Here is a 26,147-nt window from a genome sequence, read left to right on the forward strand (position 1 = left end):
TAGACCAAAGTAAAACTTCACAGCTACTCCAGTTATGTCTATGTTAAGCTGATAATAATGCTTTGCAATTCCAGTGAAATTTGCTGTCCATGATTCAGCATTACCCATCAGGAAACAAAAGTAGACCAGGTTTATAGAAGTGGGGTAGAAGTTTTGGTGGTTACTAAATTCATAATGAAATTGAAAACTGTGGAAATCATTTTGACACTTTATCTTTTGAATTGTCTGTGTTTTAATTAAAATCTTATGAGTTCAATAAAAGAGTTTCCGCAGTTATTTGCACATAATGTGTTACTTACTGCTGCAGTCTCCTTTCCATGGTTAGAGCATTTATCTTCCCCACGGAGGCTATATTGGCTGGATACTATCCTTCAAATTTAACTTGGCGATATTGTATAGCAGAACTTGATACCTATTGGCAATTTGCTCATTTGGAAAATCAACTGTTCATTGTTATCTTTTAGGCGGGTATTTTGTTTTGATTACAGTTCATCTAACTGCAAAAGTTTTCCAACTGTTTGACTTTAAATAGATCCTTAGTGTATAAAATAGCCTAAGGGATAAGGGAAAAAATGGAAATAAACATTAGGAAGTTATATGGTTCATGGTTCTGTCTAATTGCAAGTACTCACAAAATTGAAGTTTAGATAGGTCACAAAATCAATAGCCTTCTGCTTCTTCAGGAAACAGCTAAGTAACAAGTATAAGACACATTTCTTCTTCAAATATTTAACATTACCACCCAAATGTTTAGACCTAAAATTCCTTTGATTGTCCTTTGATTGCTAAAGATATACCACATAAAATGCAAGACTCAACATCTCTGAGACAAAAAAATATTCTCATGAAACCCTCAATCCGAATCTGCCTTTACATGGCATGAAATTCATGATTACTTACTGGACACTTGGTAAAATGGATGTACTAATGGAAGCCTGATGTCCAGGTATTGAGTTCAACAATGCCACTGGACAATTCAAAGCAGTGAACAATTAGCTAGTTTAACTTTGCCATATATTGGGCGAACAAATGCACTTAGTTTAAGAGATGCCAGCAAAGCCTTTGCCCAAACCATTCAAGCTGCATTTGATTGATCGCCCTCTTCATATTTTTCTTTCTAAACATGGAATCCGTGCCACCTTTGAAAGTTAGTGAGACTACCATCTGTCGATATTGCTAACCCAATTCCAGATCTTCCTGCACTTCCCACACCTTGGTAATAGAGGCGCCATTCATTTTCATCCATCTGCACCAGACAAGGGGATCCAACTCCTCTATTATCCCATGAATTTGAGGAAGTAGCAGGTCTAAACACAGGCTCATTTTGGCACCTTATCCAATTTTTCAGGCCATCAGAAGACCTTGCTAATCCAATGCTTCTGGTTCCATCTGCAGCAACACCCTCATAGATCATCATATATCCATGTCCATTTTGATTGCTGATCACCTGCCGTGCAGTGATACCAATCTCATCAAAAGATCCTGGAGGTCCCCCCTCTAAAATCTTTCCTAGCTTAACCCATTTAACACCATCTCTAGATCTTGCAACACCTACTGCAAAACAACCAGATTTAACATCAAGGGAATGGTAGTACATTCGGAGGTCATCAGGACTGTGGAAAACAACTTGAGGTGAACCAACAGAAAGTGAATCCCACTCTCCTTCTGTACCAGCATCAAAAAGTGCACCACTGTGATGATCTCCCTCTATTCTAGCCCAATTTCTGCCATCAGGACTCATGGCCAGGCCTGGAAGAGACCTAAATAGAGTCGATTCAAGACCAGTCTCCTCAAACATCCAAGGGTTCCCAAGCAACACTTGGGGAACATTTATCTCATCTGCATTGCATCCTGAATAATACATCCAATAAACCCCACTTGAGGCTTTCAGCTTCTCACTAGACAGTATAAGAATATCAGATGGCCGAACAATCTCAGTATCAAAGGCCCACCAATCCTCACTGCATTCCATGACAATACCAACATCATCATCAGTCTCAATGCGTCCAGTCCCTCTTTGCCAATGAATTCCATTAGCTGACACTGTTAGGCCCACTGAATCTCGAGAACCCTTTTTCCTTCCATAATACCACATATACCATCTTTGCTCATTATCACCCAGATATCTTCTCACAACTGGGCATCCAACCTCCATGCTATCCCATGAACCAGGCTGTCCTAGACCAAATACCATACCCTCAGTTCTAGGCCGTAAATTTTCTACTGGAGAAGAATGGGAACCACCACTGATTTCAGATTGCAAATCCTCTTGGCTCACAATAGAGTTATGGGAGATTCCATTCTCATCTTTAGAATCTGAAACAGCATGCCCCTCAACGTCCTGTTTCTTACAAGATTGCCCAAGTCTGAGTCTATCATTTCCTGTGCACCTTAAACCAGTAATACACTTTCTGCCCAAAACTTTGTTTAAATTCTTGCCATGAGAATATCTAACCTTCCTATGCTTACTGCTAATAAACCCTAAATCTGCAAACCGAGCAGAGCTTCCTCCTCTTACATTCCATGAACCCTCTCTGTCTACGAGATTGTTCTTAGACTGTACCAAACTTGAGAAACCTTTGATAGAAGAAGCCTTCTGCATCTCTGCATAACATTATAGAGCTTCAAATTAATATTTTAAAATCAGACAATTCTGAAGGAAACAAGCAATAGTGTTTTCACAGATAAAGTGGAACTAGAGAATACTTGAATCATCCAAGATCTAGCTTTGCTGATAGTGAAGTTCAGGCTCAAGCCTCAAATAGTAGCCTAAATTTATAAATTATAACAATACCAAACTTCAAAGGACTCAATGCTAGACTTTTGCTAGAAGAGGGTAAACAATATGCCTATCACATATCGATATAATTATCACAATATTCCTCCTCTTTCAGTTTGACTGGTTCACAAATTTAATTATTTTGAATTTATTTTGCCACTGTTTATTCACAGCATGCGGCATACAATAAATATGATTGTATTCTTAAATGCTTTGTGTCCCTTGCCCTGTAACTGTTTCCAATGTGAATGCTTTTATAGAACTTAAAGCTTCCTTAAATACGGTGATAGCAATACTCCTGATCGTGTATCAATTTGATGGGTTCAGATATTCAAATATTTTGAATTCATTTAGCTACTGTTTGTTTGCAGCAAGTAACAAATTCAGGTATGCAATTCTATTCTTGTGCATTTTCAATTTTTTGGGTTTTCTTCCCTTTTGAGTATTTCTAATATGAATGTTATTTTAAAATTACAAACCATAAAATACAATAATTACCAAAAAAGTGATCCTAATTCAGTTTGAATAGTTCAAGAAATCATATAATCTGAAATCAATATGCGACTGTTCATATGTGGCATTGTGAGGAATTCAAGTATGCAAATATATTATGTTTGATTTGTGGATATTTTTCCATGTTTTAGTTCCAATGTGAATGTTCTAAAAATTGCAAGCTTCAATAAAATACAATGACAGACCAGAATTCATTCCCTGTTGCTAGGCCAAGGTCTACTTGTTGATTTGGTGGTCAGCACCTTCTTGGGAACTTGTGACATGGCTTAACCGTCTCTCATAGGTCAGGTTAAATTTGGCATTTGTATGGGAAGTTGAGAGTTCAAACTTTTGACGCAACAACAAACGACTTCAACACTACTGACCTAACCCTGAAACCCTGAAAGATATTTGCAATGGAACTATAGCAATGACATTTTCAATAGCAAAATTGTCACTTTACAATGGCTCAACTGGTTAAGATGATTGACTCACTAAAGCCCAGCAGGGCTCCATACTGGCTATGTTTTGATGGACTAAACAGCCTACTCATTTCAATTAGTTTCTTTACGAATTAACTGTAGCGATATATCTTTTGATGGAATTCCTCAGATTTTTTTTTTAAATATATAGATTAAAAATTTTGATTAACATAAATTCACACAAATTGTAACCCCACTACTGGGCATTCTTGATGCAAAATGGGTGCAATGATGACAGCTTTCTGAAAAATAATCTGGTCAAAACTGAAACAAGATTTTTGGGCCAAAAAATTCTTTTCCATTCACATTCCGTATGTGTTCTAGTTTGAATGACTGTGTGCAGATGGCAATAGTAATCTAAAGCGAGGGACTCACCTGAAAATGTAGCTTCGGTCCTGACTACAAACTATAAAAATTTTGTGTCTTGACAGCTAGGTGCCCCGGAGAATTCAAGACCTAATTGATGAGTATAACTGCACTGAAAGCTGAAGTGGTCTTATAGAAAATCGTCAGAGTTGTGAGCAATGCAACTTCCCAAGTACAAGCAATTCCTCATTCTGATCTTCTTGCTTGGGATTTGGGAATTTCCCCTTTCCCTTGGATTTTGAATTGCTATAGAAGAAACGAATGATTAACAAGGGTGTGTCGAATGCTATGGCCGATCCAAACAATACTTCGCCGACATGAAATGAAGGTGAGATTATTTTCTGGAGATAAAGGTGTTGTGTCTCAATGGAAGACCACATCTTTAATCATTCTTCAGACACAAGAATACATATATATTCTCGTGGGTGGGCCTTCAACTGGTGGGCTTCAAAGCTTTTCCTCGTTTAACTACAATTTTCCCTCTTTTCTTTAATCCTTTCGGCGGATGTGGAAAAAAACAGAGAGTGTACACGAATTTCTAATGCGGTTTAAATTGTGGGCAGAGTACTTTTTAAACAATTTAACCTGTGATGGAATGATGGAATGAATAGGATTTTACACCATTTTTTTAGCAGATATACCAAAACATTGTTATAGTCTGTTGTCATAGCATTAACAGTGGCACCTATATCAACTTGCAAGGGATTAAATACTTGGATTAATCTAGGTTAATTAAAATAAATATAATAAAAAAAATATTAAAAAATTAAGAAATAATAAAATGAAATGTTAGGATTAGAATTAAGTATAAATAGACAGGCATTTAGTTTTGAAAATTATGATGAAGAAAAAAGATTTGGTATTGTGTGGCATTATATTATTTATGTCTAGATTAATGTTATACTCGTTCTCTTAATATTTGCATGGTCACATGAGAATATTTTATAAAGTGTAAGATTAATCTTATAGATTGCGGACTCCTTATCTAAATTTGTGCAAGGATAAATGATATCTAGAAATACCTTCAATGGAGCTACCAAATTTTGAGGGGTCAAGTTCTCCCTAGTTAGCTCCCTTATTCCACCAACTTTATAATCTTGGGCAAATTTCATAAACAACATTGAAGCATATATGTGTGTCCTAGATACAAACTTTGATCTTGATTTAAATGTGTTAATTTGAAACTTTAAAATTAAAAAATGTTCCTAAAATGATTTTCTCCTCGATCCCATGCATATAAGTTAATCCATATTGGATGTCTTTATCTTTTAAGACATATCAAGAACTCATACAAGTGTGATTGTCATTGCACCAAAAGATCGACCTGTTAATGCTCAATACAACCATTAGACTTATAGGATCCACGAGAGGTGGTTAAGCCATGTCACAAACCCAAGCGTTGCGTTGCACAACACAAGGAGACCAAGGGCGCACACCTTGCAACAATCCCCCCAGCACAAGCGAGGGGTTTCAACCTATGATGAAGCTCTGATCCCACTTGTTACAAGTGTGATTGTTGTTGCACCAAAAGATTGACTTGTTAATGTCTGATACAACCACTAGACTTATAGAATCCGTAGGAGGTGGTTAAGTCATGTCATAAACCCGAGCATTGTGTTGCACATCACAAGGAGACCAAGGGCACACACCTTGCAACATATTCTACATCAAAACGATTTACAAGTTGATAGTATATCAATAACATTAACAATTTTGAAAGTTATTAGGATTATCTAGATTTTATTAATACTTTATTTTTTTAATTTTCTTTTGTTAGTGCAATTCTTCTTCTTGGGATTCTTTATTGATAATATTATAAGGTGTCTAATTTTTTTATGTTAATTTAATCTTATTATTATGTTAACATAAGATTATTTTATAAAGTGGAAGATTAATCTTATAGATTGCGGACTCCTTATCTAAATTTGTGCAAGGACAAATGATATCTAGAAATACCTTCAATGGAGCTACCAAATTTTGAGGGGTCAAGTTCTCCCTAGTTAGCTCCCTTGTTCCACCAACTTTATAATCTTGGGCAAATTTCATAAACAACATTGAAGCATATATGTGTGTCCTAGATACAAACTTTGATCTTGATTTAAAAATTTCAAACTTTAAAATTAAAAAATGTTCCTAAAATAATTTTCTCCTCGATCCCATGCATATAAGTTAATCCATATTGGATGTCTTTATATATTAAGACATATCAAGAACTCATACAAATGTGTACCAAGTTGGTTCTGAATGACTAGTGAAAAAGAGTAAAAGTTAGGAATTTGAATATGAATTTTTTGAATTTTTGGGGTCAATCATGATCCCCTTAGCATTGAACCTAAACATTGTGAGATTGAACCAAGACATGAAAATTTATATCTCAACTTGGGAATTGAATGTATGGATGTGTGAAAATGAGTACAATAAAAAACTAACAGTATGGAAATATATAAATGAGACAAGGATAAAAAATAAAATTAAAAAAATGATGAAGAATTTTTCATCCACAAAGTCATTTTAGCTACACGGTATGGGAGCACAAGCCCTACATTGAAACCTCTTTGAATAAGAGCCAAGGACTGGGGGGCATCCATTCCACCAAATTCGACTAGGGTATGATCTCGACATCATCCCTTATTATGTTGGAGACTTGCACTCAACAATACTTTATCCTTGGTGGGCTCATTAAGAACCATTCAACTTCACCAGCAAACCAAGGGCCAATTGGCACTAGAATAATATTGAGTATATAGAAATTTGTATAAACATGAGTAAATGAGAATGAGTAAGAAGTGGAGTCAAACTTAACAATATAATTGTTGTCATTTTCTTGTATCAAGCAATTCTATCAAAATGAGTTGGAAACTAAATAGGGATTTGCATGAGTGCACAAATTTCACTAGTATATAGTCATATCGTGCTCTTAATATGTAGAATACATGGTTTTCCATATTTAGTTATGATTATTCTATTACAAGTGTGATTGTCGTTGCACCAAAAGATCGACCTGTTAATGCTCAATACAACCATTAGACTTATAGAATCCACGAGAGGTGGTTAAGCCATGTCACAAACCCAAGTGTTGCATTGCACAACACAAGGAGACCAAGGGTGCACACCTTGCAACAATCCCCCCAGCACAAGTGAGGGTTTTGAGCCTGTGACAAAGCTCTAATCCCACTTGTTACAAGTGTGATTGTCATTGCACCAAAAGATCGACTCGTTAATGTCTAATACAACCACTAGACATAGAATCTGCAGGAGGTGGTTAAGTCATGTCACAAACTCGAGCGTTGCGCTGCACATCACAAGGAGACCAAGGGCGCACACCTTGCAACATATTCTACATCAAAACGATTTACAAGTTGAAAGTATATCAATAACATTAACAATTTTGAAAGTTATTGGGATTATCTAGATTTTATTAATACTTAATTTTTTTAATCTTCTTTTGTTAGTGCAATTCTTCTTCTTGGGATTCTTTACTGATAATATTATAAGGTATCTAATTTTTTTATGTTAATTTAGTCTTATTATTATGTTAACAATATTAATTTTCTAAAGAATCGAGTATAATGTATAATATATGAAAGTGTAAATATTGAAAAGAAGGAAGAAAGGGTGTCCCTAATTTGATTGTTGGACTAGAATAATAATGGTGGAAATGGTAGAAAATTAGAAAACATATTTTTAGATGCCTTGGAATAGAATTTGAAAACATAAAGGTTATATATTGACATACTGTGATAGAGACTTGCATAGTATGATAGTGATTAGGTATAAAATAAAGAAGTGCTCACGAACATAAAAATAACTTCGAGATTCAAGAACAAAAGATTATAATATCAATTGTAATTATGCAATAGCAACTTGTACAATGCAATGTTGACCCTTGAATATTAAGACTTCAAAATTGCATAGTTTTTCAGATTTGTTAGGCATCATCTATTTGTTGTCATGCTTACTATTAGACTTTCACTTTGATGTTCTTGGAGAAAGACAAGTTGTTGAAAGTTATGGAGAGGACAAGAAATATTATATTGAATACTTGGGAGCCCCCCTTGGTTAGGCCCCTTTTAGTTATATTCACTTCATATAGTAACAAGTAAAGGTTTAGAGTGTATGTTGTCTTAGGTGGAGATATACCAAAAAGAAAAAAGAAAAGAAAAAGCTATAAAATATTTTACAAGTATGTGAGGTTGTGTTCTAGTGTTTAGAAGTATATCCAAAAGAAATGGAGTTTTGTCAAGATGTCAAGGGTGGTTTGTGTAAGATTAACATTTTTGGCAATAGATAAATATAATGGAAATGGGGCATGGTTTTAGATGGTTTGGGAATAATAGAAGAATTTTTAGAAAAACTTACAATAAAGAGAAGTGTAAAATAACATAATTTAAATAAGAATAGACAATCCTAAAATATTTTAGGTGAGATTTGAAAATTGAATGCAACATATGAGAAATGGTGAGTTGTAAATAATAAGGCTCAAAATAGTGTTTTAAAAAAATTGCACGCATAGGGGAAAGGAGTCAGTAGTGGACATAGCTAACTTCACGCATCTTAAGCTCCTAAACAATTCATCTGCTTTTGACAAAAAAAAATTTGTTCTCTCTGCATGCGACTTAACTAATTAAAGGTATTCTTTTGGCTTGTGGATAGTAACAATGCACATTGTGGAATTCGTTATGTGCACAAAGGTCAAAGTGTGGTCCAATACATAATCACCTTTGCACCAATAGTAGATAACTCAAAATAGCTAGTAGTAGTGAACAAATTCCCTAGTAGTTATGCACAAATGTCCCAGTAGTGGTGCACAAATGTCCCAATAATGGGCTAATTATGGTCAAATTTTTTTTTTTAAATCCACTATTGGTACATGTGATATTCATTAATGGACCTTACATTATAATTTTTTTTGTCTCCTACTATGTCTACTAAATGGGGTGAGGTTGACAAAAAGATGACGGTTATTGGTCTTATGTCTACTATTGGCTCCTTTCGCCTATAGCCATTTCAAAAATGTTAAAAACTTGGATATCTATTTTTAAACAATTGAATGAATGTGGATAATATTATTATCATGTTAAGTGATTAAAGTCATGACTAAACTTATATTAGCATTAAGGTGGAAATAACTTTCTAAGAGGTTAGAGATTTTACACATCTTTTTAACTGATAAACCGAAACATTGTTATTATTCATTGTGATGGCACTAAAAATTGCACTTATATTAACTTGTAAGGTATTAAATAAATTTTACTTGGATTAATCTAGGTTTATTGAAATAAAAGTAATAATTAAAAATACTTAATTAAAAAATATATATATTGAAATCTTTTTTTATTAGACACAAAATAGGTTTTGATGGGATGATGGCCCCAAAACCCATAACAAAATACCACATAAGAGAAAAAAAAATGTCAAGAGGGGTCAAACCACCAACAACTAATGGATACTAAATGGATTGGCAAGTGGAGGTGGTGGAACTCTTTTTTTTTTTCTTTTGAACTAGAGTTTTATAGTAGTTTGGGACTTACATATGATTGATTTGATAAGGTCAATTTTTTTAATTATTGATGAACAATTCAAAAAATCAACTAATTTTATAATTATATTAGTTATAATAGTTGTTATTATTTTTAGGCTTGATTTTATTTTAATCTATTAGCCTTACTATGATCATCACATAATTATATTGTAAATATTTAATTTTTTACTAAAAGAGGGGTAAAAAATTATTCAAACTCAAAAAGAATACAAAGCCTTACACCACCATATCATGCTCCACTAAGTTATCTAATATATGACACAATATCAGAGGCAATTGTCCCCAATCTACAATATTCAAATTCAACATTTGATCAGAAGCCCATTTGGCAAGGCAATCTGCAACATTCTACTCCCTAGGAATATGAAAGTTTGAAAGCTCTAGTGATATGTGTGCAAAATTAAAATCAGAATGTAATAACACATGTCAAGTTTGCACATCAGCGCAAAGCATAGGGATGCAACTAATCTGACTTCAAAACGACTAATTAACCTTCGTGTTGGGTAAGTGCACAAAGATGGTGGTCAAAAAGGGGGGTATAAGTGGACACTTTTTTTTTGAAATCAGGTGAACCTGAACTTGGAGGCAAAATTTGAAAGTCATCCACTCAAGATATGAAGATAATCAAAGAACAAATATTGTAGTACTCTGAATCTAGTTTCCAAACTACTAAACTTTTTAAAAATTGGATATGATTAAGGGGGTCAAATCCTTCGTGCATGAAAAACAGACCCTGATTTTTTTAGAAAAACATAACATAGTGTCTAACGTGCGCATCAAAAAAGTCATATTTAGATTTAGTATTTTGACAAATCCTTTGGCAGAAAGATAGTTAAGAGTGAGAACTAGAAGATGTGTATTTTTTTGTAATTTTTTGTTGAGTATTTTTTTTTTTTATGATTTTTCTGATAGAGCACATCTTGAAAAATTAGGTACCTGTTCGTGCGCGAAGCATAAGTTGCACTAAAAAAATCATTTTTTAAAAAAAAATTGTAAAGAATCAAGTTCACTACAATAATATATAATTTTTTTTAAATTTGGATTATTATATCAAAGGTTATTAAAAAAATGGTGCACGTATGTCTGTGAGAACTATGGAGACACTGGTAAAAGAAATTCAATAATAATATGTTATTGTTGTTCAAATTTTAAAAAAATTATATGGTTAGAAAGGTCAGAAGATGGGTGAAAATATGGTGGAAATTTTAGAAATACCCACTTGATGATGTGCAAACCTGATGATGACAAAGTCGAGAAACCAAGTTGATAAAATAAAACATGCCAAAAAAGAGGGAAATGGAGGGAAATCAAACTTCCAAACCGTAGCTTTGTCATCCAGACCTATTTCCAAGCCTAAACAGACAAAAGCGCATACGGGGTACCTATGGTATAAAAAGTACGTACGAGGTACTTATGGTGTAAGAAGCGTGTACGTGCTATTTCCACTATAAAAAGTGCGTACGTGCTATTTCCACTATAAAAAGCGCGTACGTGCTATTTCTACTATAAAAAGCACGTACACACTATTTGTACTATAAAAAGCGTGTACGCGCTATTTTTACTATAAATAGCATGTACGGGATAAGTTTGTTAAATTTTGGGAGTGTGTATAATATGCTATTGTATATATATAATATAAAAAATAAAAAATATATAATATTTATATATATATATGTATGTATATAATAATATATAATATATTAAATATATATACATATGTGTGTATGTATGTGTATTGTGTCCCTCTCTCCCCCTCTCAAGCGCGTACAAGGTGCCTCTCTCTCTCTCTCTCTCTCTCTCTCTCTCTCTCTCTCTCTCTCTCTCTCTTGCTCTCCTTCTCCCTTCCTCCATACCCCATCTCTCTCTCTCTCTCTCTCTCTCTCTCTCTCTCTCTCTCTCTCTCTCTCCCTCTCCCTCCAATATATCTTCTTTTTGTTTGCATATATATAAGGTGATAAGAAGATTGACAAGGTGGTCGGTTTTCTTTTTCTTTTTAAAGAAGATAGGATATAAAGTAGAACATTTGAAGAAAATGAACATATTGGTTGGATAATATTTATGGGTCGTATGGTGTACTAAGGGGTCATATGGTGTATTATGACCCCTTAGGTGTCGTTATGGGTCATATGGTGTTCTATGATCCTTTAGGACACCATATGACCCCTTAGGACTCCATATGGTGTCCTAAAGGGTCATATGGTATTCTATGACCCCTTAGGATACCATATGATCCCTTACATGTCATTAGAGGTTGTATTGTTTCCTAAGAGGTCATATGGTGTCCTATGATCCCTTAGGACACCATATGACCCCTTAACACACCATACGACCCATAACGACACCATATGGTGTCCTAAGGGGTCATAGGATGTCATATGACCCCTCGGGACACCATACAACCCATAACAACACCATATGGTGTCCTAAAGGGTCATTTGGTGTTTTATGACCCCTTAGGACACTATTTGGCATCATTATAGGTCCTATGGTGTGCTAAGGGATCATATAGTGTCCTATGACCCCTTAGAATATCATATGCCCCCTTAGATGTTGTTAGGGATCGTATTGTATTCTAAGGACCTCATATGGTGTCCTATGAGCCATTAGGACACCATATTGTATCGTTATGTGTCTTATGTTTTCGTATGACCCCTAGGACACCTTATGACCACTTAGGACACCATATGGTGTCCTAAGTGGTCATAAGGTCTCCTACGACCCCTTAGGACTCCATATGGTGTGATTATGGGTCGTATGGTGTCCTAAGAGGTCATATAGTGTTTTATGATCCCTTAGGACACCATTTGGTGTCATTATGGGTTGTATGGTGTGCTAAGGGGTCGTATGGTGTCTTGTGACCCCTTAGGACTCCATATGACCTCTTACATGTTGTTATGGGTCATATGGTGTCCTAACAGGTCATATGGTATTCTATGATCCCTTAGGACTCCATATGGTGTCGTTATGGGTCGTATGGTGTCCTAAAGGGTCATATGGTATTCTATGACCTCTTAGGACACCATATGATCCCTTAGGTGTCATTAGAGGTCATATTATTTCATAAGAGGTCATATGGTGTCCTATGACCCCTTAGGACACCATATGACCCCTTAAGACACTATACGACCCATAAAGACATCATATGGTGTCCTAAGGGGTCATAGGATGCCATATGACCCCTCAAGATACCATACGACCCATAACAACACCATATGGTGCCCTAAAGGGTCATATGGTGTTCTATGACCCCTTAGGATACTATTTGGCATCATTATAGGTCCTATGGTGTTCTAATGGATCATATAGTGTCATATGACCCCTTAGGGTACCATATGACCCCTTAGATGTTGTTAGGGGTCATATTGTGTTATAAGGGTCATATGGTGTCCTATGAGCCATTAGAACACCATAAGGTATCGTTATGTGTCTTATGTTGTCGTATGACCCCTAGGACACCTTATGACAACTTAGGACACCATATGGTGTCATTAGGGGTCATATGGTCTCCTTTGACCCCTTAGGACTCCATATGGTGTCATTATGGGTCGTATGGTGTCCTAAGAGGTCATATAGTGTTTTATGACCCCTTAGGATTCTTGGCATTTTTTATGTTTATGTGGTGATTGTCATTGATGGACACACACTTGCATTGAGATCCCCTTTATATGTATGAGTTAGAGCACAACCGGTATTTGTTCCAACCAGTATGTTGTATTATAGTTTTTAGACTATTGGTGTTTTGCAGAATGTATCTCCCGATCTGAAGCGGCATGTTGACCTCAAGCAGTTCGTAGATCCCAAGCGGTACAAGGGACTAAAGCGGCATAACACATTTTTACCAGTCTTCATTTTTGTCAAACCGACAACCAGCATTTTGTATGAACCGGTAATACTCTGTGATGAGTTACCAACCGACATTTTGTGATGAGTTACCATCCACCGGTTGTTTGACAGTGCCGACACCTAAATGGTGCCTTTTTGTGTCGTGGTACCAAGTATGTCCAGGTTCATTAAACCTAGGAAATTGTTATGTAATCCTATTGGACCGACATGAAATTAGATTCCTTTATAAGGACATCATGTTTAGGGTTTTAGGTTGTTGATGTGGAAAATAGCGAAAGTTTATGTTGTTGCTAGGGTTTAAGGTGATTGAGGAGTTGGAGAGAATATGAATGTGTAGAAGACTGAAGTAATGCTGGAGTGCATTAGGAACGAGCTACCAAGGATCTAACCAAGCAGTCTGTGCTACTAGCTAGATCAAACACTTGTTGATTACTCACATCTTTGACAAGTTTGTAGCCCTTAACCGGGTAGGCCCAAAAGACTTTTTGTAAATCCTCTAACAAGGTGGTTCACATCTGTGGATCTAAAATCCTCGAGCAAGGTAGTCTTTAATCGGACTTATCTCCTAACAGAGATTGAGATTCCTAATAGGATCTGTTCTAGTAAAGAATATTGTAAGACCTTAACCGGTCTGGTTCCTATTCTGCAGATAGTTACTTGTGAGTTCCATCTCACCATGGTTTTTCCCATTTGGGTTTCCACGTCAAAATCTCATGTGTTATGGTGTTTGTGCTTCTGTGGGTGAATGCATTATTTTCTATTTGGTTTGCATGTGTGCTAACCGATTTGTCTACTAAACTGTTTTACCGGTTTACTGTCAGTCTTAAAGTGTTTAAGTGCAGAGATTTTTGGCATACTAATTCACCCCCCCCTCTTAGTATTCATCAATTGGTATCAACGCCAACCTTTCTATAAGTTTAACCACTTGGAAAGAGATGTGGGGGAATACTCTATAAGGGAACTTACTCATCGGCTCACTCAGTCTGAGCAAGCCTATGATGATCTTATGGTCAAATACAAGGCATCTCAAGCAAAAAGTGAAGAAGTTGAGGAAATACAACTTCAAAGATCCCAAGAACACCTGCATGCAAATACTTGTCACAAGAGAAGAATGGAGACATATAAAGCAAAAAAACATAAATGCTTTGAAGAAGAAAATTATCATTTAGAAAGGGAATCAATTAAATGAACAAGTACAATACAATCCTTATAAAAGGATAATAGAAACCCTAAATATATGCAACCCTAAAGAAACCCTAAAGAGATAATATGTATTTAATAATTAGAATAATTATTAAATACCTACAATATTTATTAAATGCCTAAGTTTAGCTTAAGCATAGAGTTTAATAGACTAATAATTAAATAAATAATTATTAGCTAATACAAGATAACTCTAACACCCCCCCTTAAGATGAACTTAGGGAGTATCTAAAAAACTAAATGCATGAAGCAAAAAATGCAACTACATGATGAAGGCAAATTTGGGTCCCTGCAACAAGGCATGATGAGGTACCCAATCACAACCAAATCTCTATGAACTGGAGAAATAGAGAAAACCACGTGGGAAAAAACTCTACTCCAAAAAGAGATAGAAAAGCAAGAAGAACACCACTGAAGCAAGAAATAGTTGCAAACACTGTCGAAGAGTAACTATTGATCTGAAGAACCTCCACTGAAATAGAACATGATCAGGTAGAGAAGATTGTAATCTACATGAGTGCCCTCAAATGGCACTAATCGAATCAGATGGCAAACAAAGGCAAACAACTGAACTCGAAGATACAGATGACATGAGACACCAAAGCCTGAAGAGCTGATCAATCGAACCAAGGAAGCATTAGAACCAACAGGACAAACCTTCCCATAATGTTGAAAAGGGAGATGGACGTGTACACTAAAAAGAACGGCCAACAAGAACTGCATGACGAAGAACCAGGAACATCAAAGGTGCAGAGAAAGTACATAGTGTTGTGGAAGGAACACTCACTTGACACACATCATGAGGTGAATGTCATGGAAGGAACTCACTAGACAAAGGTAGATGGCAAACAAGTTAAACATCAACCCCCTCATGGCACTTTATAAGTAGTGCATGTACAATAAGGCACAAGATGTGCAAGATCCCATGTAAACAATGCATGATGGCACTTTATCTTAGTGTGTTTGCATAAATACAAGCTACAATGATAAGAAGACTGGAAATAGAAACGAGAACCAAAATAGAGACTTCCTACCCAGAGAAGAGATCTTAGGACTTGAAACAACCAAGATATCCACCAGAGTGCTGAAAAGAAAAAAACTAAATAAAATATGCATGGAGCAGAATCTGGAAATAAATATCATATGGCTGGAAAGTGCACAGAACAATCTTTCCAACGATATAAAGTTTTCAAAAAATGAAGTTTGGATGCTCATTCTATGGCTCCCGGAGTGCAAAAAAGAGACCCCACTTTGACTGGAAAAAAACATAGTCAAACAGAAAAATTGGAAAAAATTACCAATATGACGAGGTCCAGCTCGGAACCAGCTTTTCGATGCCTATTCGTTTTCGAAAAAATGACTCCATATGCCCAGGATATTTCCAAAAGAAAAAAAAATCCTCTTTTTGAGCATAAAAAGGGTAAAAAAATATATATATATATTTTTTTTGACGAAAATTTTCTGATGCATTTGCAGGTACAACCGTACGGATTGCCAATGAAAAAATCATGGCCCAGATGCACTTGTCACCGAAATAGGTTGAATTATATATCAAAATGAATGGAAACACCCTTCGAAAGCCAACTATGAGATCTGTTTTGGCCCAAACTGCTTTGATTTTTTTTTAATGATTTTTTTGACGAATTTCTTGAAATTCATGCCAAAAAAAGGCAAAACCAAGAAAAAATTTCAGAACCCAACTTTGTCAAAAATTGACAAATTTTATATGGAAATGGGGGTTTTGGGGCGTTCTGAGCTCAATGGTGAGTTCCGTTTGTGCCCAAAATAATCAAAAACAAAACAACTACCCCAGATCCAATAAAAAACTCTGAAAAAACTTGAAACCCTCCTCCAAAAAATCTTCTGAAAAATCAAGAACAAGTAGCAGCAGATGTAAGCTCTGATACCATGAAGAAGTTGAGGAAATACAACTTCAGAGATCCCAAGAACACCTGCATGCAAATACCTGTCACAAGAGAAGAATGGAGGCACATAAAGCAAAAAAACATAAATGCTCTCAAGAAGAAAATTATCATTCAGAAAGGGAATCAATTAAATGAACAAGTACAATACAATCCTTATAAAAGGATAATAGAAACTCTAAAGATATGCAACCCTAAAGAAACCCTAAAGGGATAATATGTATTTAATAATTAGAATAATTATTAAATACCTACAATATTTATTAAATGCCTAAGTTTAGCTTAAGCGTAGAGTTTAATAGACTAATAATTAAATAAATAATTATTAGCTAATATAAGATAACTCTAACAAAAAGGAGAGAACATGCAGAAAAGCTGATGAAGCTATCTGAAAATAATTCTTCAGATGAAGTAGACATGGAAGCCCTAATTGCAGAAGTAAATAAGTTGAATGAATCAAACTCCAACCTAAGAAAGGAATTGGAAGGACTGACTATCTGGATGTCTCAAGAGCTTGAGAATAGAAGGAAAGCTGAAGATCTGGTGAGAGAAAGAGATCATGAGATCTCCAAGCTGAAACAAGAGATCAGTGCCCTAACTGCTCAACTCCATGCAAGCAAAGTGGAAAAGGAAGACATGCAAGGAGAACTGAACATTGCCGTATCTGAGAATGAAAACCTGTTGGAAACAAATGCTGCTATTTCCAAAGAACTCTCTAAGTCAAAGGAAATACTTGCTAAGTTCAACAAGAGCACTGTCAAGCTAGAGCAAAAGCTTGAATCTACCAAACCGGTCAAGAATACCAATGGACTTGGTTATTTCGGTCATGAGGAAGGTGAGACCTCTGGTACGAATGCTGGAACATCAAAGAAACAACCGGCATCAAAGGATAAAGGTAAGCAAAAGTTTAAACCTATTTGCTTTAACTGTCTTAAAGAAGGACATACTGCAAATGTGTGTAGGAGTAAGGCTTACAACAATTTTCCTTATTTCCTAAATGATAAGCCTAGATCCTACAGATTTAATGGTAACTGTTATGCATGCAACAAGTATGGGCATAGAGCATCTGAATGTAGGTCTGTTATGAATAACACTGGAAGATATCCTCAGAGGACCCAAGGAGTTGGTCCTGAACCTTTTGTGAACCAGAATCACAACCGGTTTAATGCCTTCAATCATCAGCAAAGAAGCAGTGGCTATCAAGCAGCAACCAGATGGAGAGCAAACTATATGGTATGTCATGGTCATGGTCACACTGCTACAACATGCAGAAGGAAGAATGGAAACATGAACAATGGACCTTGGAGAGCACCTGGATTGGTCTGCTATCACTGCAACAAACCAGGTCACATTGCCAGATTTTGTAGATCAAGAAAGGACATATCTAATGATATACCAGTCACTCCGGAAGGAAACATTGATGTTGACACTGTTCAAGCGAACATGAACAAAACCTGGAAGAAGAAACCAGCGGTGTTACAAGAGGAACCGGTTTTTGCACCTAGTGTGGAAATCATGAAACCGACAAACTAAGCTTCATAAAAGCTTAGGGGGAGCAAACGGCGAAATGTTTCGAACCCCCAGTTTACACTGGTAAAAGACATTAACCGGTATGTGATACCTATCATTTGGTAGAAGACCGGAAATGGTAAAAAGGCAAATTAGGGTTTACGCCCTAATGGAGGAGCATTAATGATGGTAGGTGAGAAACATACTTAAAAGGATTTTTCATATCATTTCTCACTATCAATTTTTGAGCGAAGAAAAGTTTTTCAAAGAGCAGAGCGACGAAAAGGCGATTTGAGTTGAGATTTTGAGAAATTGAGAAACCGCGAAGGAGATTTAAATTCAAACTGCAAACGGTCAAGTGGAGAACACAAAGCGGTGATTCAGCAACCAACGAAGTGTGAAGTGAAGGAGAATCAGCAAGCTCTAAATTCACTTGTTTCAAAAGGTATTTCTCAAGTTCTTGAAATTTCTATCATGGCTTCTGCATCTCATACTAGTTCTAGTACATTTGTCGAGTCTGCAAGTTTTATTCAATGAAAGTCTAAGTATAATACCCTATCACAAGTCCCGGCTGGTGTGATAGTAGAAGAGGGAATTTCTGATGATAGTAGAAGAGGGAATTTCTGACTACATAGATTGCAAGATTGAAGACCTAGGGTCTCTAGCCAGCCACTCCCAGTTAGGTTTATTTTGTGGAAAGGATAAGAAGATCAAACCGGAGTATAATATTCTGGAGAAGAAGAAGCTCCACAATGTTGTTTACTTCCTAGAGGATTTCATAGAGGATCGTATAAGGATCATTCTGAGCAGAGTCCATGGTGATAAGATGTACCAGGAGAGAACACATGACATCACGCCATAGGCAATTCATGCAGTCATCGAATTCTACAACATAGGGGAAGTGCCAGCCCTAAGGACGGTAAGCAAAACTGAAATGTCCAAGCTCACCGATTTAGTGAGTGACTCACGAGGCATGATAATCAATTCTATCAAGGATGATCTAGTGAAGTATGCATGTATGGTGATTGGATACCGGACATTCTCAGCCAACAGAATTAACTCTGTATCTACTGCAGCGGTAAATGCCGCTTATCGGATGATAAAGGAGGATGCATCATTTGATCTGTGCACCGGTATGCAGAGACAACTCCTGTTGAATCTAAAGTCGATCAAACAGGATAATGCACTAAGGTTCAAGTTTGGGCAACTACTGGTTGGGTTGTTCTTCTATTTCCAAGGCTACTTTCTAGGAGTAGGAGATGTCCAGTGGTCTGCTGACCAACCAGTGACCAAGCAAATCAAGGAAAGCATTGAAGAAATTGGAACCGGTTACCCTGATGTTCTGAACAAGTATTTTGATGAGTTCAGACGGAAAATGAGCCAAAGAATGAGAATATCTGGTGACCTTGTCAAGAAATATGAGGATGATATCTATTTCACCATCAAGGTGGATCAATGCATAATGGAGGTTGTTGAGCCTAGACAGGAAGAAGTGGAGCCAATGGGCTATGAGGTGATGTATGATATGCTGGAAGGGTATGCTTCTACCCTTATTGCCTCACCTCTTGATCCTAAGGCAAAGAGGACCAGAACCTATCTGGAAAGGGTTACACTGGTCGAGGAACCCTCTGCAAAGAAAGGAAAAGAACCTATAGTGAAGAAGGCAAAGGTAGTGCCTGCAACATCAACACTGGTTACTACTGCAACTCCAAAAGTGACCAAGCAGTCACCAGCCAAGAAGAAACTAGAAGTGGCACCGGCTAAAGTGTTCGAGAGAAAGAGGAAGACAAGGAATACCTCTCCAGACTCAGAAGAAACTGTGTTTGAGGAAAAGCCAAAGAAAACACGTCAAGCAAAGAGAAAGACAAAGAATGAACCGACATCATCTGCACCAGTAAATATAGATATCTCTTCCTATAAACCTTTGACATATTATCAAAGAACAATAAAGAATATTAGGAGAAAAGTGCTACATGACATAATTGAGTGTTTTGATGACTTTAACGATGATGAAAAGGAAGCGGTTGAAAAGGAAATAATTCAGTATTTATGTGTTAATGACCGGTCGCCCTTAGAGATTAAATCTCAGACACCGGATTCTTTATATATGTCATTAGATAATAGATGGCACATTGCCATAGAAAAGAAACAGGAAATTAGGGAGAAAGTGTTTGCACAATACTTTCCCGACCTGTCAAATTCTGAATTATTTGATGTTATTGACCAAAATAAAGGACTCTTCTTCACTAGAAGAAGAAGACTTTGGCTGTTAGAAGGTAGATTTGATGATGTTGAAAAAGACACTCATCACTATATGAAAACTATTGTCCAGTCTCACAAAGCGCGTCTAGCCAACCAGCAAGCTGAAAAAGAACCAGTTATATCCAAACCGGACAAAGTATTTGATGATGAAGGAAATCCGGTTGTTGAACCGATCGACACCATTGATGTCAATGCTCTGGACATAGAGGATGTTCCTCAGGAAACACCATCTGAGGCAATAGGACAAGAGCAACAGGCTAAACAGGTTGATAAGCAAGCTGAGGACAGACAGGAAGTGGCAAAGGAAGAGGCTGAGCAGAGGAAAAAGGATGAAGAAGAGAAGCGGAAAAAGGAAGAAGAAGAGAAGAAGAAAAAGGATGAAGAGGAGGAGAAGAAGAAAGATGAAGAGGAGAAGAAGAAAAAGGATGAAGAAGAGAAGTGGAAAAAGGAAGAAGAAGAGAAGAAGAAAAAGGATGAAGAGGAGAAGAAGAAGAAAGATGAAGAGGAGAAGGAGAAGAAGGATGAAGAAGAGAAAAAGAAGCAAGAAGATGAAAAGAAGAAGAAGGAAGAGGAAGATAAGGAACAGGAGAAGAAGAAGGAAGCAGAAAAGAAAAAGGCTGAGGAGGACAAGAAAGCGGAGAAGAAGAAAGTGGAAGAGGACAAGGTAGGAGAAGTGGAGAAGAGCACCCAAATGGAAACTCTGAAGGCAACCGAGAGTCAAGCCAAACTGGCTGATCTCACCAGTCCTATGGATCTCCAGTTTGCAAGTGAAATGGAGCTAATGTAGAGCATCAAGGTTCCTCAAGAGCGCCTTGAAATTATTCGAAGGAAGAAGGAGCAGGATGTAATTGAAGCGACTGTGGACACTCTTACTAGTTTGATACCCGGTACAAACCTTCCCAACACCGATTCATCACTAGCTAAACTTAAGCTCCTATGCACAGTAGTGGATGATCAGGTGTAGAGCCTAGAAGAGGCAGCAGAGGCAAATGTCAAAAAGGAGCATCAAAAAGATCTTAATATAGCTTTGGTGAAGAAGTTGAATGCACTCCGATCTAAACTGAAGAAAGAACAAAAGGATATAAGGGACGCTCTAGATGAGGGGAATCTGCTACTCAGTAAGATATGCCAACCCCATCTGTTCTATGATGATATGCTAGCTCAGAAGCAAAAGCTTCAAATGGACTTGCAGTCCTACATGAGCACATTCAAGCCACCTTATGATTCCTTTACAACTTATGGGAAAACCATTCACCAGTTTCACATCCAGTTAGCAAAAATGGAGCAAGAGATCAACACTCGGTCTAGAGATTTGCAGGAGCTACAACTGGTTCTACTCCCACAATTGCAAATTCTTCATAAGTGCTATCTGAACTTGGATGCCTTAACAGTTACAAAGGAGATGAGCACAATTGATACCATGGAAGAATAGGTCTCCCAGATGCAGACAGAAAAGGAAGTAACCACCTCCCTACTTGAGTCCTGGTCTTTATCGATGAAACAATTCTTGCAGGATTTTAAATCTGTTTTTGACAAGTATTATTCCTTATTGTCATAAACTTTTATTATTTTGAAAACATGATTGTTCAGCTATACTTTGTCATTGTTGGCAAAGGGGGAGAAGAATTCTATTTGAGAAAAGTATCTCGTAATCAAAATTTTGATATATGCTCTGAATATCTCAATGTTTATGTTCTTTATGCAAAATTGTTATACATTGTATTGCCAAAGGGATAGTGTATATGCTTAGGGGGAGCATTTTTGCTAATGGCATGATTTTGTTGTAAAACACTTAGATGTCAAAATTTTATTTTCCTAAGTGTTGCCATTAATTCCAAAGGGGGAGATTGTTGGCATTTTTTATGTTTATGTTGTGATTGTCATTGATGGACACACACTTGCATTGAGATCCCCTTTATATGTATGAGTTAGAGCACAACCGATATTTGTTCCAACTGATATGTTGTATTATAGTCTTTAGACTATTGGTGTTTTGCAGAATGTGTCTCCTAGTCTGAAGCGACATGTTGACCCCAAGCAGTTCGTAGATCCCAAGCAGTACGAGGGACTAAAGCGGCATAACACATTTTTACCAGTCTTCATTTTTGTCAAACCAACAACTGGCATTTTGTATGAACCGGTAATACTCTGTGATGAGTTACCAACTGACATTTTGTGATGAGTTACCATCCACTGATTGTTTGATGGTGCCGACACCTAAACGATGCCTTTTTGTGTCATGGTACCAAGTATGTCCAGGTTCATTAAACCTAGGAAATTGTTATGTAATCTTATTGGACTGACATGAAATCAGATTCCTTTATAAGGACATCATGTCTAGGGTTTTAAGTTGTTAATATGGAAAATAGCGAAAGTTTATGTTGTTGCTAGGGTTTAAGGTGATTGAGGAGTTGGAGAGAATATGAATGTGTAGAAGACTGAAGTAATGCTCGAGTGCGTTAGGAATGAGCTACCAAGGATCCAACCAAGTAGTCTGTGCTACTAGCTAGATCAAACACTTGTTGATTGCTCACATCTTTGACAAGTCTATAGCCCTTAACCGAGTAGGCCCAAAAGCCTTTTTGTAAATCCTCTAACAAGGTGGTTCACATCTATGGATCTAAAATCCTCTAGCAAGGTAGTCTTTAATTGGACTTATCTCCTAACAGAGATTGAGATTCCTAACAGGATATGTTCTGGTAAAGAACATTGTAAGACCTTAACCGGTCTGGTTCCTATTCTGCAGATAGTTACTTGTGAGTTCCATCTCACCGTGGTTTTTCCCATTTGGGTTTCCACATCAAAATCTCATGTGTTATGGTGTTTGTGCTTCTATGGGTGAATGCATTATTTGCTATTTGGTTTGCATGTGTGCTAACTGATTTGTCTGCTAAACTGTTTAACCGGTTTACTATCAGTCTTATAAAGTGTTTAAGTGCAAAGATTTTTGGCATACTAATTCACCCCCCCTCTTAGTATTCATCAAGGACACCATTTGGTGTCATTATGGGTTGTATGGTGTGCTAAGGGGTCATATGGTGTCTTATAACCCTTTAGAACTCCATATGACCTCTTACGTGTTGTTATGGGTCATATGGTGTTCTATGATCCCTTAGGACACTATATGATCCCTTAGGACTCCATATGGTGTCATTATGGGTCGTATGGTGTCTTAAAAGGTCATATGGTATTCTATGACCTCTTAGGACATCATATGATCCCTTAGGTGTCATTAGAGGTCATATTGTTTCCTAAGAGGTCATATGGTGTCCTATGACCCCTTAGGACACCATATGACCCCTTAAGACACCATACGACCCATAATGACATCATATGGTGTCCTAAGGGGTCATAGGATGCCATATGACCCCTCAAGATACCATACCACCCATAACACCACCATATGGTGCCCAAAAGGGTCATATGGTGTTTTATCACCCCTTAGGACACTATTTGGTATCATTATAGGTCCTATGGTATTCTAAGGGATCATATAGTGTCCTATGACCCGTTAGATGTTGTTAGGGGTCATATTGTGTTCTAAGGGTCATATGGTGTCCAATGACCCATTGGACACCATATGGTATCATTATGTGTCTTATGGTGTCGTATGACCCCTAGGACACCTTATGACCACTTCGGACATCATATGGTGTCATTAGGGGTCATATGGTGTCTCAAGGGGTCATATGGTCTCCTACAACCCCTTAGGACACTATTTGACCCCTTAAGACTCCATATGGTGTCCTTATCGATCGTATGGTGTCCTAAGAGGTCATATAATGTTTTATGACCCCTTAGGATACCATTTGGTGTCATTATGAGTCGTATGGTGTGCTAAGGGGTCATATGGTGTCTTATGACCCCTAAGGACTCCATATGACCTCTTATGTATCGTTATGGGTCATATGGTGTCCTATGACCCCTTAGGACACATCAATGGATCCCTAGGATACCATATGACCCCTGAGAATACCTTTTGACCCTAGAGAGGGAGAGAGGGGGAGGAGAGGGAGGAAATGGGAGAGAGATACACCTAAGAGAGGAGGAGAGTGAGATAGAGAGATAGAGACTGAGAGGGAGAGGGAGAGACAAGAGATAAATGAGAGAGAGAGAGAGAGAGAGAGAGAGAGAGAGAGAGAGAGAGAGAGAGAGAGAGAGAGAGACCTAAGAGGTGAAGGGAGGAAAGGTGAGAGAGAGAGAAAGAGAGGGTGAGAGATAGAGAGAGTTTGAGTGAGAGGGAGGAAGGGGTGGAAGGATATTACAAGAGACTAGAGAGAGAGGTGTGAAGAGAGGGAGATAGGGAGAGAGTGAGAAAGAGAGGTAATGAGAAAGGGAGAGAGGTCGGGAGAGGGGAGAGGGAGAGAATGAGAGAGAGACACCTGAGAGAAGGAGAGATTGAGATAGAGAGAATGAGGATGAGAGGGAGAGACTTCAGAGAGAGAGAGAGAGAGAGAGAGAGAGAGAGAGAGAGAGAGACTTAAGTGAAAAATAGAAAGGGAAGTGGGGAGGTAGGGAGAGTGGGAAAGAGATACACTTGATAGAGGAGGAGAGTGAGATAGAGAGATAGAGAGGCAAATAGGGAGAGAGACTAGAGAGAGAGAGAGAGAGACAATTGATAGAAGAGGAGAGATATTTGATAGAGATATTTGAGAGAGGGAGAGAAACTTGATAGAGATATTTGAGAGAGGGAGAGAAACTTGATAGAGATATTTGAGAGAGGGAGAAAAAGAGAGGGATATATGAAAGAGATAAAGAGGGTGAGGGAGATGAGAAAGAGACAGAGAGATACCCAAGAGAGGGAAGAAAGTAGAGAGGGAGATGCCTAAGAGACAAAAAGGTAGGGGTTAAGGAAGAGAGAGGGGGAATGTAGGGAAGAGATGAGAGACATAATGCTAATATGAGCATGTTGATTACTGAAATTTGACTAAGTCTGAAATTTATAAGAATACTCAAAAAACTAGAATCTGCATTATAACTCTTAGAGATCTGGAACCACTCTCAAACATCTTGACAATATATACATAAAATATAATTAAAGTATAAGTGACATTTCTCTTTGTCTTTTATACTTAAATGTTATATTTTATGTATATATCCTACTGAAAAACCTAATGGAATGCTAAGTGAATTGCATTTCATTGACAGATAGAACTGTGTACACGGTTTTAGTTTTTAAACCACGTACGCGGTTAGTATGCTTTAAACCACGTACACGGTTAGTATTCTTTAAACCGCGTACGCGGTTAGTATGTTTTAAACCGCACACGTGGTTTAGCTTTGGTTAGGCTCGGCAAAACGAGCCTAAACACGTATGGGGTTCTTTAAATTTGAAATACCTCGTACGTGTTTTGGTGTTTTTCATGTGTTTTTTTTGGTGTGTCCACTTTTCTGACCACCATCTTTGTGCACTTACCTTGTTATACACAGCTGAAAAATGAAAGACGCAGCTAGTTCTGTTGAGTGCAGCCGAAATCTGTAATTTTACTCTTGTGTTATATGTGAAAATCATGATGTTTTTGGAACCAGATTAATGACAACCAAATCATAGCAAGGTAAGTTTCAGAGTACCATTTATTCAAAACTTGCAATGCCCACAAAGGATAATGTAAATTGGTGTGCATCATCTATGGGGGCATTATTTGCATAGCCTCTATGGTATAATTATAAGTGTACTATGGGGGTGGTGCAAATAATTCCCCATAGCCAAAACCAAATTGGTGTGCCCTCCATGTGTTTGACTCTTT

General features: G+C 37.2%; 1 protein-coding gene across 1 annotated transcript; it reads right to left on the minus strand.

Moving 5' to 3' along the window:
- Positions 1-822: 822 nt before the first annotated feature.
- On the minus strand, positions 823-4,611 carry LOC131046547 (uncharacterized). The gene is made up of 2 exons (XM_057980311.2): positions 4,129-4,611; positions 823-2,604 (listed from the first exon to the last, which is right to left on the minus strand). Exon 2 carries the CDS (start codon positions 2,600-2,602, stop codon positions 1,118-1,120), a length of 1,485 nt encoding a protein of 494 aa, XP_057836294.1. The 5' UTR covers positions 2,603-2,604; positions 4,129-4,611; the 3' UTR covers positions 823-1,117.
- Between the last annotated feature and the right edge of the window lie 21,536 nt (positions 4,612-26,147).

The sequence above is a fragment of the Cryptomeria japonica genome, chromosome 10 (genome assembly GCF_030272615.1).
Source record: "Cryptomeria japonica chromosome 10, Sugi_1.0, whole genome shotgun sequence".
NCBI classification, from domain to species: domain Eukaryota; kingdom Viridiplantae; phylum Streptophyta; class Pinopsida; order Cupressales; family Cupressaceae; genus Cryptomeria; species Cryptomeria japonica.